General features: G+C 54.8%; 1 protein-coding gene across 5 annotated transcripts in view; it reads right to left on the bottom strand.

Moving 5' to 3' along the window:
• The window catches only part of Myo7a (myosin VIIA), a 73019-nt gene that overhangs the window by 20373 nt on the left and 37998 nt on the right, over nt 1-14648 (bottom strand). For 4 of the 5 annotated variants that reach the window (XM_090348467.1, XM_090348468.1, XM_090348469.1 and 1 more), the window contains 10 exons: nt 12110-12247; nt 10365-10523; nt 9968-10060; nt 7332-7426; nt 6706-6790; nt 4230-4439; nt 3802-4005; nt 2955-3131; nt 2485-2574; nt 523-650 (listed from right to left, as the gene is read on the bottom strand). In XM_090348467.1, coding sequence (XP_090204593.1) covers nt 523-650; nt 2485-2574; nt 2955-3131; nt 3802-4005; nt 4230-4439; nt 6706-6790; nt 7332-7426; nt 9968-10060; nt 10365-10523; nt 12110-12247 — 1379 coding nt within the window. The remainder of the gene's footprint in view (nt 1-522; nt 651-2484; nt 2575-2954; nt 3132-3801; nt 4006-4229; nt 4440-6705; nt 6791-7331; nt 7427-9967; nt 10061-10364; nt 10524-12109; nt 12248-14648) is intronic. The other variant, XM_090348470.1, reaches the window with a different exon arrangement.

Here is a 14648-nt window from a genome sequence, read left to right as displayed (position 1 = left end):
TAACCCTCGCCCATGGTTCACCCTCCTGGCAGCAAACGCCAAGACCTGCACCGAGCCCACTTTCAGAGGTGCCTGACCCCTCCCCCAGCCACCCAGGGGTGACTCGTGGGTCTTCACACCCATGCCCCAGCACCTAGAGGTCCTGGGGCAGGTGGGAGAGGATCCCTGAACCTCACCTCCAGTGATGCTGGCCAGGACGGCAGTGTCACAATGGTTGTGGTGGATGTTAAGCACAGCTACCCTTTACCGTGCTCCACGTCTTTCACACACCTCTCATCTGCTTCCCTTCCCTTCCCACAAGCCTCAGAGGAGGTGAGCACAGTACCACCACTACTTCTCCCTTACCGAGGAGGAAACTCAGGCTTGAGAAAAACTAAGTACAGGGTTAGGGTCTCACTGCTAGCCAGCAGTGAGGCCATATGCACAGGCCCTCTGGCCTGGTGATGGTGCCTCCGGCCTCCAGGCCCTGCCAGAAGTCGCAGATAACCCACGTGTGAGGCCCTGCTCACACCGCACACTGACCTCAGCGCTGGCCGCAGGATGCCGTTGCCTATGATGAAGTGCAGCTTCTCCAGGTTGGAGGTGGGCCGGTCCTCCAGCATGCTATTGCCCTGGACTGTGGATTCCCCATCGTGCAGCCTCTTGGTCACCTGGAACGAAAGGACAGTCTTGACTAGAGCAGGTGAAGAAGCTGGGCCTGCTGCCCTTGCCTGCCAGGGTGTCCCTCCCCACAGCACAGAATCCAAGAAGCAAGCAGGAGAGCTCCTGCCCCGTCCGGTCAGTACCCCATCGCACAGACCACGTGGTGGGCCAAGAACTGGCCACGCAGCTGGGACCTGCCTGGTACAGGCAGCTTATTCCTCCTTCTTGAGGCATAAGATCCTCTGCAGTCCTTGACCCCTACACCCAGGCCAACTACAAGGCCCTTTCAACCTGCTCCCCTGATTCTGGGCAGAACCCCATCTCTCTGGGTGGATCCCCACATTTATGGCACTAGAGTACACCCTAGGTTCTAACCACCTGTCACCAAGACCCTGACGTCAAAGTGGCCAGTCTCAGACCTCGTCCAGAGATGAGTGTGCCCTCTCTGGTCCCACACAGCCACTGCAGCGGCGCTGTACCCAGCTGGGGGCAGTGAGGGGAAGCGTGTGTGGCAGGCTCAAAGGGCTATGGAAGACCCTGGCATCAGCTGGCACCCAAGCTGCCACTCCATAGAATGGATATGTGCTTGCCAGGCCCCTTGAATGCTGAGCACCAGTCTAGGCTCTAAATCAGGCTAGGAGCCCAAAGGACTGCAAGACAGGACTTGTGTCTCAGTCGGGGACAGGACAGCAAAGGCAAGACAGGAGCCCCTGACTGCAGTGAGGAGGGCTTCCTGTCAGAGGGGTACCCCATGCATGGAAGGTGGAGAAGAAATCTCAGGTGTGTGCAAGAATACAGTTGTGGGGGAGGGGCTGACCCCTGACCCCTCCACCTTCTAGATTAGACAGTCCCAAGATAGAACAGCTGGCAGCTGACTAGCCAAAAAAGCTCAAAGCAGTCATTGATTGAGATAGAGTCTCAAACTTCTTCCTCCCCATCAGGCTGGCCTTAAATTGTAATGCCCTGATCTCATCTCCCAAAAAGCTAAAATTGCACACTGAGTGGATTTCTCCAATCTTATGTCTACATTAAGGCTGCTGACTCGTTTTCTTTGTCTGAAGATATGAAGCCAGTCTAAGCCGGTCAAGTCAATCATTCATTCAGTGAGTGCCAGTCACATGCCCAATTTTTGTATACCCAGTCACACCAGGAGGACAAGATCCCACAGCACCTGTCTCTAAAGAGCTTCTCACTACCTGTTGGGGAGAGTGACATATAAATACATGACACTTGTGAGGCTTTTCAAAGAGAGGCTCAAAGTTCACCCTTAGCTAAGTTGACTACTCATTGTAAATGTGGATCAAAATCAGGTATATTCTTAAATTTGCAGTGTGTTAGTTTTGTCCTAGAGAGATCAAATTCTTTGTGGATGTGTTCTCACTTGGCTTTTTCACTCAAGGCTGAGACTCTGCCATTTGAGCCAGGCCCCCATATCTGACATTTTGCTGGTTAGAGATCAAAGTCTTAGATTTTTCTGCCCAGGCGGGCTTTGACTCGTTTCTCAGACCTCAGATTCTTGAGTGGCTAGGGTTATCAGGCATGAGTCTAATCCTTTAAACTTACTTGGACAAAACTTAAGCTCTGAACAGACCTTGGACCAAACACCACAGTGCGGCCTTTTTACCACAGGCTGCTCAGGTCCGCCTGGTGCTGGCTTCCTGCTCTGGGGAACCCTGGCCCCCCTAGCCTGGCCCAACTTCCTGCCTGTCAGTCACCCCCTTCTATCCTGCCTCCAGAGACAAGTGGCGCCCACTCCTGCTCCTGGAGTCCCTAGTCCCACCACGCTTCAGCCTAGCCACCCAAGGCACCACCAAGAGCTGCCAGGGCCCCGTCCACTCTAACCTCCTCTGTGAGCTTGGACTTTTTCTTCAAGGTCAAGTGCACCAGCTTGTGCCTTATGCTGCTCTTCTTTGGCCCCTCAGGAATCTGGCTCTGCAGAACCAATGTGGCCAAGGACAGTGAATGGAAAGTGAGTAGAAAGCACAGCAGGACCAGCTGATGGCACAGCTGTGCTCTGGGACCACCTCGCATCCACACTAGTGCTTCCCCATGCTGCCGCCCCCCCTTCCCCCACTCCACCAGAGGAGACATGGCTGCAGGAGCTGGAGCTAGTGGCAAGCCAGTCTGCCCTGGGGTGCTCAGCTATATCAGCACTTTCACACATTTGTTTCCATGAGTGGGCAGAGAAAGGTGGGGTGCAGGGTCTGGGACAGAGAGTAGTCATGGGGTGCTCTTTCTGCTGAGGACCCCAAGTCACAGGATTCACACACCCTTCCCAACTGACCTCAGACGAGGGGACGTGGGTCGCTCACCTCCCCCTCCCCCTGCAGGGCCTGCAGCTCCCTCTTGTATGTCTTCTTGCCCAGGGTCTCATAAATCTTGGTCATCACAGGGATCTTCTCGCTGCCATCACTCATGGCTGTGTGGTACTTGGGCTCCGGGAGGTCCCCCATGAAGCGAAGGATAGTAATCCAGACTGCCAGCGCTGCCTGGGGGCGGAGCGCACACATCACAAAGTCCACGTGGCTGGGGCTGGCAGCTCAAGTCTGGAATCCTAACTGCTCAGGAGGCTGGGATCTAAGGATCACAGCTGAGGCCAGCTCAGAGAAAGAAGGTAGGTACACTCTCACCCCCAATTCACTACCAAAAAGCCGGAAGTGGAGGTGCAGCTCAAGTGTAGAGCACTAGCCCCTTTCCTTTAATTGCACAAAAAAGAAAAAAAATGAGAGTGAGGGGGGAGAGGAGAGAAGAAAGGAGAGAAGAAAGGAGAGAGAGAGAGAGAGAGAGAGAGAGAGAGAGAGAGAGAGAGAGAGAGAGAGAGAGAGAGAGAGAGAGAGAGAGAGAGAGGAAACCAAAAATGCCAGAAGTGGTGCAGTGGCTCAAGTGGTAGAGTGCTAGCCTTGAGAAAGCCCAAGGACAGTGCCTGGGCCCTGAGTGCAAGTCCCAGGACTAGCAAAAGAGTGGAGGAGGAGAGGAAGAAGGGAAGAGAGAGGAAGAGAAGACAGCCAGCCAGAGTGGAGTACGTTGCTAAACCATAGAATGAGCTGAGTGATCTGGCCCTACGCTGGGCGCGGGCTGGAGACTACAGTTAGATTTGGTTCCTGTCCACCACCCAAGACAGCCCCAGGCAGCTCCTGACCCAGAACCAGGCATGCTTACCAGCTGGTCGCCCTCGTCATCATGGAACAGCAGTGGCTGTTTGAGGGGCCGCCGGGTGTACGTGTGTGTGGTTGTCCCCTGGAAGTAGGTGGCTGCAAACTTGGCAAATTTGTACTCTGAGAGGTCCTCTTCATCCTCGTCTGGCAGGGGCAGGGCGGCATCCACATCCTCCTCCACCATCTCCCTCCGCCCTCGCTCCAGGTCCTGAGGGACACACACGGGTTCCTCGCCACTCACCCACCCTGGCCTGTCCCAGCCAGCAGAGAGGCTAAGGCGACATGGCAGGCAGGGACTGGCACCGACGGTTGGCAACCCACTCATTATGGCTGCCCTCTGCTCACGGGGGCCTGTGGGCTTCAGTGCAGAAAGGGCTATCACACAGGGAAAGAGGGGAGCCTTTCCTGGAAACTCTGTCCCCCGTTTGGTACCTCAAAGCCGCTGGGAGCCTGGCCTTCCTGGCCAGGTAGGCCACCTGAAGTCCCCAGAAAGCCAAACATCTTGTCCACCATGTCCGAGTGGTTGATGGGCTCGTGGCGGGCCCGCTCCATCTGCTCGAGCAGCTCCTTCTTCCGCCGAGCTTCCTCCTTCTCCTGCAGCTCCCGCTCTGCATCCTCTCGAGCCAGCTGGGCCAGGCGCTCCTGAAGTTGGGGTGATGCAGAGAAGATGGCGTTGGAACAGCTCTCCTCAGAGGAAGTCCGAGGAGAGCCCAGCAGCAGCCTTGGCTGTTCCAGGGAAGGATGGCGCTGCCCACTTCCTCACCTGGACCCGGCTTAGCCCAGCCATCACTGACCCCTGGGCCACAAGAGACGCCTGGACAAGCCCAGACATTCCCCCTGCCTGCTCCCCAGGATTCAGCCAGAAATACCTACCCCCCCCAAGGCTACCCACTCTGTACCCCAAGTTCCATGCCAAGGAGCCAAGGCTTTGATACTACCACTGCCCAAAAGAACTGGAACACGAGCCACATGAGTGATAGTTACATTTGTAAAAGAAGTGGAATTGATGTTTTTAAATTCTTATTTCCCAAGTATTACCCTAACATGGAACCAATATTATAAACAGAGATAACCCGGAGGGATCTTAATATCCTTTCCTTCCCACTGTCTTCAAGACACGCAGCATACAGACGGGCCACGCAGCCTGCTCCACAGCAGTTACAGCTGCCCTCCCATGTTGGGCCATCTGGCTGCGGGCACTCTCCCCACCAGGCGGTACTGGGGTCTCACACTTGCCAGGCGGGTGATCTACCACTTGAGTCACATCCCTGGCCCTTTCTGGCTTTAGTTACTACTCAGGTAGGGTCTTGTACTTTTTTTCCCCCCGGTCAGTCTAGGACCTCGATCCTCCTTTCTATGGTCTCCCGAGTAGCTGGGAGGCGCACACCACCACTCCTGGCCTCCCGTCCGTCTTTGGATCTGGGTGTCATCTCCAGCAAAGAAGGTGCTGTGGAGCACAGGCCCTCTTTGGAGTCGCCGCCTTTGTCCCTTTGCCTAGCTGAGGGAGAGCTTAGCTGATGTGGCCGAGGAAGCCAACAAAGGGCCCCCTCCTGCTCCTGGTTGAAGGGAAGAAGGTGGAGCAAGTGATGGAGGAAGCAGCGTGGGTCCTCGGCTCACTTGATGCTTGCGCTCTGCCTCCTCCTTGGCCTTCTTGGCACTCATCTCCTTCCGGAGTTTCTCTTCCTCTGCCAGCCGCATCTTTTCTGCCTCCAGGCGCCGCCGGTACTGAGGATGGGGCAGCCGGATGGACACGGGCACATTTGTCACCATGAGTCCCACGGTTCTCTCCCACCCCCCACTTGGCCAGGAAACAGGCAGCAGAACTGTTCTCCGGGTCACATGCAGGTGGAGGCAGTCCAGATCCCAAAGCCAGGCCAGATGTGCCTCTCTTCCCAAAGATCCAGAGGTTCCTGGGGCCCCAGCCCTGCCCTTGGCTGGGAGGGTAGAAACTGTGGTCTGGTCCCAGTTTTGTGTGTTTCACAGAGAAGGCATAGCCACAAGTCCCCCCTAGGCCTTGGCACTCTCAGCCAGCCCCTGAGGGTGCCAAGGAATCCATTGTCCTGAAGCAGCACACACATCAGAGAGCATCCTTCCTTCCCAGGGCTCGGGGCCCTCACCTCAGCCCGGAGGCGACGGTGCAGCCTGCGGGCGATCATGCCTCTGGCATAGGCCTGCACCGTGATCACAGCCCAGAGGCGGTGGCGGAAGGCCTTGCGGACCAGGTAGGCTCGGCAGCGGGCCTGGAACTCAATGATGCGCCGGCGAGCCAGGCGATACTGCAGGTGCAGCTTCCGGGAGCGCTGCAGGGCCTGCAGCCTCAGGAACCCAATCCGCATCTGCAAGAACACCCCACCCCGGGCTCAGAACACATGTCCAGCCCTCTTGCTCCTGGTGTGCAGCCTCCACTCCCACACTGGACCCCCCACACCAATGTGTGCCCCAGTGTCCACTCAGACGAACATCTCTGTAGTCAAGGTGACCACTCCTTAAGAGGAAATTTCCTGAGGGGAGACCTGGAGTGTCCTTGAGATAGGCCCTGAGGGACCCTAGCCTCACATCAGGAGCTGCAGCCGCCTCATCTCCTTCCTGTGTACGTCCCAGGCCCAAGACCAGGCTTCAGCCAGGGGCTCAGTAGAGGTCCACATGACCTAGCCACACCCAGTCCCTCCCCGATCTCTAAAAACTCCAGTGTGCTCACAACCACCACCCCCAACATTTGTTTCAGAAGAGCAACACACACACTGCTGATCACTCGGGAAGAGTCACGAGGGCCACGAGGGCTAGACCTAGACTTTGGTTGGAAGAAAGTTGGTGCTGGCTAGGGCAGCTGCCCAATGCAGCAAAGCCCTGCTGCAAAGGCAACTCTGTAGGATGCAAAGACCTGGCAGAGCAGCCATGGGAGGCTCACCAGCTCATAGTTCCTCCTGCAGTTGTGGCCCCGCCAGTGTCTCTGGATCAGCGTGGCGGCCCTCTTCAGCTTCAGGAAGTTAGACCTGAAATGGCAGCAGTGATGGTGAGTCACAGAGCCGAGGGCCCAGAAGCAGGGTGGGAATCCCAGATCCGGATATCATGCAGGGCCCCAGTTTTGTGACCTCCCGGCTGTGTGACCCCTGGGCAAGGCCTAGACCTGTCTTTGCTTCGGCATCCCCATCTGGAAAATGAGTAGAAAAGGATCAAGGGGGTATATGAATTGCACAGGGGGACGATAGGTCGTGGGTTTGTGTGGAGCCTGAATCATGGCCTTGCCCATTGCGAACTGCTACAAGCTACACCTGTCCTTTAGGCAAAATCTCAGACACAGTGATAACATAAAATCTCACGCTTCCTCTGTGGGGAATTCCACATGAGATGAGGGTGTCAGGTGTCCCCACTGGGGCTGTGTCAACCATGTACATGTTCCTTATATTTGCATGATCACATGGGCTTGGCATGCAAACATGTTTCTGTCTGTGCCTCACACACGAGCATGTTTCCTTGTGGCGTTCACATGGGAACAGGGAGGTGAGCTGTGCATGCGTGCCTGTACACACACACCTGTCCTTGAACCCCCGGATGACCTTCTGGAGGAGGATGACTCTGTCGGTGATGGCCTTGTCCCGCTCCACCTCCAGCAGCATGTCATGGTGATCCTGAAAGGCAGAACTTCTGAGCGGGGCCCAGTGTCTCCAGGCCTGGCTCAGCCTCTCCCCGTTTCCTCAGAGCCCAGGACTAGGGCTCCATGGGGGCCCGTTGCTCCCAGTCCTGCTCCGGGACATGTGGTGGCTTTCCACAATCACCAGGATTTGTAGCTATTTTCCAGAGGCCCAGATGGGACCAGTGGAGCCAAGTGCAGCTCATTTCACTGGATGGGGTGAACGCATTCCCCAATCGCCATCTGTGCCGGAGTCCTGCACTCTCCCTAGCCAGCCACTCTCATTTCTCAGCCTTTTTTTTTATTAGTCCTGGAGCTTCAACTCAGGGCCTGAGCACTGTCCTGGTGCTTTTTCAAGGCTAGCACTCTACCACTTGAGCCACAGCACCACTTCTGGCTTTTTCTGTGTATGTGGAATCAAGGAATTAAACCTAATGCTTCATGCATGCTTAAGCGGGCACTCTACCACCAGGCCATACTCCCAGCCCTGCCACTCTCATTTCTCTCTGACATCGTGGCAGCATTTTCCTCACCAGGGGTCTCCTGGCATCTGTCACTCCCACTCTGATCCTCCACACATGTAGATAGACCCTCTAAAACGTTAATGTGACCAGGACCCTCAGGGGACACCATCCTGGTCCTCTACGACCCGGCCCTGTTAGCACCTTCAGCCTTTTTTCTTCCTCATCCTGGACCCCTATCCTCATTCCAACAGAATATCTTAATCATCTGGTAAAAAAAAAAAAAATGAATGCGCTGGGCCGGGAGTTTGGCCTCGTGGTAGAGCGCTTGCCTAGCATGCACGAAGACCCAGGTTCAATTCCTAGGTACCACATACATAGAAAAAAGCCAGAAGTGGTGCTGAGGCTCAAGTGGCAAAGCTCTAGCCTTGAGAAAGTCCAAGGACAGTGCTCAGGCCCAGGACTGGCAAAAAAAAAAAAAAAAGAATGTGCTGTTGGTTGCTGGTGGCTCATGCCTGTAATCCTAGCTACTCAGGAGGCTGAGATCTGAGGATCAAGGTTCAAAGCCAGCCTGGGCATAAAAGTCTGTCAGACTTTTACCTCAATTAACCACCAGAAAACTGGAAGTGGTGCTGCGGCTCAAGTGATAGGGTTCTAGCCTTAAGCTGAAAAGCTCAGGGACAGCGCCCAGGCGCAGAGATAAATGTGCTGGCACTGTGCTAGGTGCTACCAGAGTGCCCCAAAGATGAGGCAGAAATGGCCCTGCCTGTCAGTTGTTGAGTCTCAAAAGGGCTCAACACATCCTTCACATAGACACACTGAGCATGGCAAAGAGCAACTGCTCAGACAAGACTTTTGCAATGAATGACTGAATGTATGAATGACTGTCGGACCTGCCATTTCTGAAGAGGCCAGAGAGGCAAGGATGGGGACAACTGATATTTCCCGGGTCCTCTGGCACTTTTTGCCTGGTTCCTCTGCCAACACAGATGATCACTTTTTCACTGCAGGCCACAAGGCTCCCTTCCCTGCTTCACAGCTGCCTGGTCTTTCACTTGCTTGTCCTCTATGAAATGAGCATAAGACTCCCTACCTCATGGGGTGCTGGGAGGAGTCAATGCCATCATGGAGAAAAGGTCCCCTGGGTCCGGCACACAGAGCATGTGCTTCAGGCTATAGTCATGGGATTCACAGGGGAGCAGTCAAGACACTTGTCCAGTAAGGAAATGAGTACTCTGGGGTTGTGGAAAGTGATGTAAGGCCCAAGAGGAAATAAGCCTAGACGACATCCTGGAGTCCCTCTGCTTGACAGCTGGCTCCTCCCTTCCTTTCCCCAGCTGTCCTGCACCCAGGCCCTACCCCCACACAAAGGCAGGGCCTGACTGTCACCCCGGACAGCCAGGAACCTAGCCCAGCAGAAATGGAAGTGGGCAAGCCCAAGTTGTCTCTGCTGCTGCTCTACAGGACTATGACTCTCCAGGGCCCCAGTTTCCTGTCCCCTCCCCTCAGCTGTGTCAGGGTGTTCCAACTGAGTCCCAGAGGCGGGTGACACACTGGTGACCAGAGCCGGGGTGAACCTTGCTGGACAGGAAACCATAATGACGTATGACATAGTCTAGGCCATCCTGGGCCTGCCTGGCTTTTTTTTGGCCAGTCCTGGAGCTTCAACTCAGGGCCTGAGTATGGTCCTTAGGTTTTCAAGGCTAGAGCTCTACCACTTGAGCCATAGCACCACTTCTGGCTTTTTGTACGTATGTGGTAGGAGGAATTGAACCCAGATATTCCTGCATGCTAGGCAAGCACTCTACTACTAGGCCAAACTCCTGGCCCTGCCCTGTGTTATAAGCAGAAAGAAGAGGCAGAAATGTCAGTGACTTTGGGCAAGTCACCTGACAAGAGCTGACAACCAGAGGGTGAAGATTGGAGTCCAGGCCTCCAGGCCCAGTCCTGCCCTTCCATGTCTAAGCTGAGGTCAGAGCTCTGACCTGGTCATCTCAAATGCCACCTTCCCATCTCCTCCCACCCAGGAGCCCTGAACCTGACCATGATGGCCCCATGGGCAGCCATGCTGTGCTCACCTTCAGAAAGATCTTGGTCTTGCCGATCTGCCAGTCATCGTGAGTGCCCAGCACCGCCTCGGCCATGCGCTGGCACGTTCCTCGGAGATCATCCTGGGCGTAGACATGAATGGAAATGCATGGGCGTCCGTGCCTGCAGGCAGGACCCCCTGTGCTCCTCCTGAGGCCACAAGCCAGGGCTGTCCTGGCTCTACCACTGCCTGGCTGTGTGTGTCCTGGAGGATCCTGCCTTCCCGAAACCTATTTTCTCCTCAGCTGATAGAATGATAGCCACGCCACCGCAACAGAGCCCTCTGGTGGGTCCTGCTGAGTATCACATAGAGCAGGTCACATAGAATCCACTGGGCCAGGGTGAAGCCATGCCCCCTCCTCCTCCACCCGGGCCATCTGCTTGTACCTGCTTGTAGGCCGGCTTCACGCCAGGCAGCAGCACGCGGTAACGCTCCACGAATTCCACGAAGCTGTAGCGGATGGGGTAGCCGGCGCGGCGGATGCGGATGGTCTCCATCATGCCCGAGTACCGCAGCTGGCGCACGCACAGGTGCCGGTCGAACAGCTGCCAGGTGCAAAGGGAGCAAAGGCAACAAGACGCGGCTCCTGTGAGAGCCCGGCCCTCCTCTGCATTGGACCAGCCCCAGATGGAGGCCCAGGAAGGTTAATGGGGGAGGGTGGGAGGGGGAAGAGGCAATGCCAGGCAGGAGCCCAGGCCTGCAATTCAAACCCACTCAGCAGCACAAAGCAAGAACCTTTCACGGGGGGAGCCACATGCTATGAGTCCATGGTCCTTGGGAAACCCACAGGGGCCTTCGAGGAGGGGGGGTCACTAAGAGGGTGTTATAAGGCTGGAGGTGGTGACCATGTATGAGAGCACAGTGCCTGCGGAGGACTGAGGGGCCGTGGGGTCTCACTGTTCTGCACAGCCAGGGGACTGCGCTGTACATGGCAGCACTGCAGAGTTGTGGTTATACCAAAGAGGGCCACAGGGAAGAGGAATGGTTTTTAAAATGTTGTACCAGGTTGCCTTCTGTGATGGCTTCAGGGCAAGGTCAATCTTGGGGTTCAGAGGGAAAGCAGATGGGTACTGTGCAGGGACCTGGAGGCCCAGGCTAGGAGTCTGGGCCTCATCCTGGGAATGACAGAATCAGAGGACTGGAACAGGGAGAAGCTGGGCCAAATTTGCTTTGGGAATCAAAGCAATAGATCCGTGCAGTGGACGGGGTGGGGGGGAGAATGAAGGGGCTGCTGACATGATCTAGACCAAAACACTGGGGGCTGTGCTGCAAGAAGATTCTTCGAGGCAGGTATTCTAGAGTGACGCATCATGGACAGAGGTCCTGGCCTCTGTCCTGAGCCCTTTGCTTCACAAACCCTGTCCAAGACCTGAGTCCCAAAGGAGTCATCCTTACTCACACTGGGAAATGATTTCCTGACAGTGACAGATGTGCAGCCGGCCAGCTTCCGCAGCCTGTTTCCTCTTTCTCTGGGCCACTTTCCCTGGCCTTCCTTCCTTCCCTCCCTCCCCAGATCCTAAGGTCCAGCTTTCCCTAAGCCTCTCCCCTCTTCTGGGTAAACAACACCTCCAGGACCTGTACTCTAAAAATAAAAGGGGACTGCCAGCTAGCAGCCTGAAGATTTGGTCCCTTCATTCTCTTGGGAACTCTGATTCTGAAACTCCTCAACCTGGACAATGATACAGATTAGACGCAGAAGCTAAACAACATTGTGCTGGGCACACAGAAAGGGCCCAAGAAACGTTATTCACAAGAGTCCAAAGTAGAAGGTCTGAGAAGAATCCAGGAGGCTTCCCGGAAGAGGTGGGGTAGACATGGGAAAAGGAGCAGAGCTGTCAAAGGAGCAAGAGCCACAAGACCATCAATAGATGCTCACTAAGTGTCCTGCAGTCTGCAGAGAAGGTGCCCAGAAAATGGGTGCAGTGGTACCTTTTCTATGTAGGAGGAGACGAAGTCACAGAGTAAGCACTGTAACAGGTACCCAGCTTGGAAGTGGCAGAGCCAAGAATGACCTGTCTCTCACCAAATCTGGTGCACTTATGGCCCTGGCCTTGCTGCTGCCAATCCTCCACAAAGTCTAACATGGCCCACCCAGGCTAGCCTGTGTCCCACCCCCACCCTAGCCACTCACCAAGGGCTTCTTGAACTCATTGGGTTTGATGCAGCGCACGAAGAACGGCTGGCAGGCACCCAGTGTCCGCATCAGCAGCTCCAGTGACCGCTTAAACTGGCTGCTGAGTGTGGGAGAGCGCTTCCTGGTCTCGGAGCCCTGCGGGGGGGGGGGGGACAGAGTGCAATGGGAGGGACTGTGCCTGCCCCTCCACCCTCCCCAAGCGGCTGGGAGGGAAGGAAGGGCAGCACTAGGGAGGATCAGCAGGATGAGGACAGTGAGCTCCCCTCCCTCAGCGTCTAGGCTGGAGACCCCAGGAGACCCTGGCAGTACCGCCAAAGGCATTCCCTCCACTGCTCTGCTCTCTGGGGAGCTGGAGGGACTGAAAAGGCATTGACTTTCCTTGCAGCTCATCTTCTCCTAGTCACCTCAGGACCAAGATTCCACAATCCAAAATTCTAACCTTGGCCCACGCTACCTGGCTATGTGGTCCCAGGCAGGTCACTCAATAGCAACGAGCCTCAGTTTCCTTAAGTGACAGTAATACCATCTATTTACCTGCCAGGGTGGTGAAGAGTGAAAAGGGTCAGGGGTCAGGACATTTCAATAAACAGAGTATGATCCAAGTATATCACATGCATATATGAAAATATAACAGTAAATGCCCTTATTCTGTATAATATATGCTTTTTTGGTACCAGTTCTGGGACTTGAACTCAGGGCCTGGGCACTATCTCTGAACTTTTTTTTCCCCAGTCCTGGGGCTTGAACTCTGGGTGCTGTCCCTGAGCTCTTCAGCTCAAGGCTACCCCTACTTCTCAAGTCACAGCACCACTTCCTCCCTGAACTTTTTTATTCAAGGCTAGCACTCTTCCACTTGAGCCACAGCTCTACTTTTGGCTTTTTTTTTTTTTTTTGCCAGTCCTGGGCTTGAGCTCAGGGCCTGAGCACTGTCCTTGGACTTTCTCAAGGCTAGAGCTCTACCACTTGAGCCTCAGCACCACTTCTAGCTTTTTTCTATGTATTGTAGTACCGAGGAATTGAACCCAGGTCTTTGTGCATGCTAGGCAAGCACTCTACCACTAGGCCAAACTCCCAGCCCTACTTTTGGCTTTTTGGTGGTTAACTGTAGATAAGAATCTCATGGGTTTTCCTGCCTGGGCTTTGAACCCAGATCCTCAGATGACAGTCTCCAAAGCAGTTAAATTATAGCCACCTGCTGACCTGCCTTCTGAATGGCCAGACAGACAAGGAGGGACCCTACTTGTGTCACCAACCCTACTGGAGGGATTAGTGGGTCTGAGGAGGCTGGAAAGGCCAGGACTATCCTGAAAAGGCTGGCAGCAAGCCCCCCACTCCCAAGGCCCTGGACCTCAAGGGCTCTCTTCTTCCATTCACACTCGGAGAAGCCAATTAGCAACACCTTTGGAGCTCATGGTGCGGTTATAACAGGTCCCTTCCAGATGTGAAACAAGAGTAGGGGAGCTGGGAAAAAAAACAGGAAGTGAACCTTCTGGCTGGGAGCCAGGGCAAAGTGTGTGGAACCCACGAGCTAGCCCACAGAGCTTTCCCATTTCTGTTTTCCTGGCGATTTCCATTTGAATGAGAATTTCTTACGAGTGAGTCAGTTATTGCATGCTTGTTCAAGTTTCAGCAGGGGGCTGAGGAAAATGCTTGCAACTCTGAGAATGGTCGAAGATTTTTCCCAGAGGGCCCGGGGTTAGACCTGCCTGGATCCTAACAGCACTGAGTGGCCTCTGCCTCGGAGGGAGGGCTGTCAAGTGGGGCTATTCCCAGCCTGCTTCAGAGACCCGCCCTGAATCAGCAAGTATCTGCTACACATACGCACACCACACACACACACAGAGCGCATACACAACCTTCATTGGTTCTGATCATCTAGGAACTGTGCTATCCATGCATCCGCCCTGCCCGCCTGAGAGCCTCAGGAAGACTGACAGGCTCTACCTTGCTTACCACTGTGCCACCGGAAAAGAGCACCTCTGCCACCTTACTCAACTGACTTGACATTGTGCTGCTTCCTAGTGGCCTGTACAGACTTGCCTACTTTCCAGTCATTCAAGCCAAGAACCCAAGTGCTGTCCTCAGAGCCATGTCCCTCACGTGACCTGTGACAGGGCAGCTAGTCCTTTCCACAGCCTGATTCTTCCTCGTTGCTTCCTCCTCAATCAGCCTGGCCCAACTCCAAACTGATATTCTCTGCCTGACATTCTCTGCTTCTGTCTCACTACTGCAGCAACCTCTAAACTGGTCCCTGTCACTCACATTTTACCCCCTTCTACTCTCGCATCCACTCAATGGTAGGTGAGGGAAAGAAAATGGGAGAAAACAAGGGACGGGGCAACAATGTTCAACAAGAATTGTACTCATTTCCCTATTTATGTAACTGTAACCCCTCTGTACAATTGTCAAAGAAAACAAATCTGGTCATGTTTCTCCCCACAGTGGCTCTGATCCCCTATAGGGAAAGACAAGGTCCCTAAAGGACCCACAACACCCCCACAAAATGTGCCCCCAGGGCCTTGGATTTCTACTATAT

The sequence above is a fragment of the Megascapheus bottae genome, chromosome 16 (assembly GCF_031878675.1).
Source record: "Megascapheus bottae isolate mThoBot1 chromosome 16, mThoBot2.hap1, whole genome shotgun sequence".
NCBI classification, from domain to species: Eukaryota; Metazoa; Chordata; class Mammalia; order Rodentia; family Geomyidae; genus Megascapheus; species Megascapheus bottae.
Note: the sequence above shows the minus strand (reverse complement) of the source record. Positions and strands in the feature narration are given on the sequence as shown.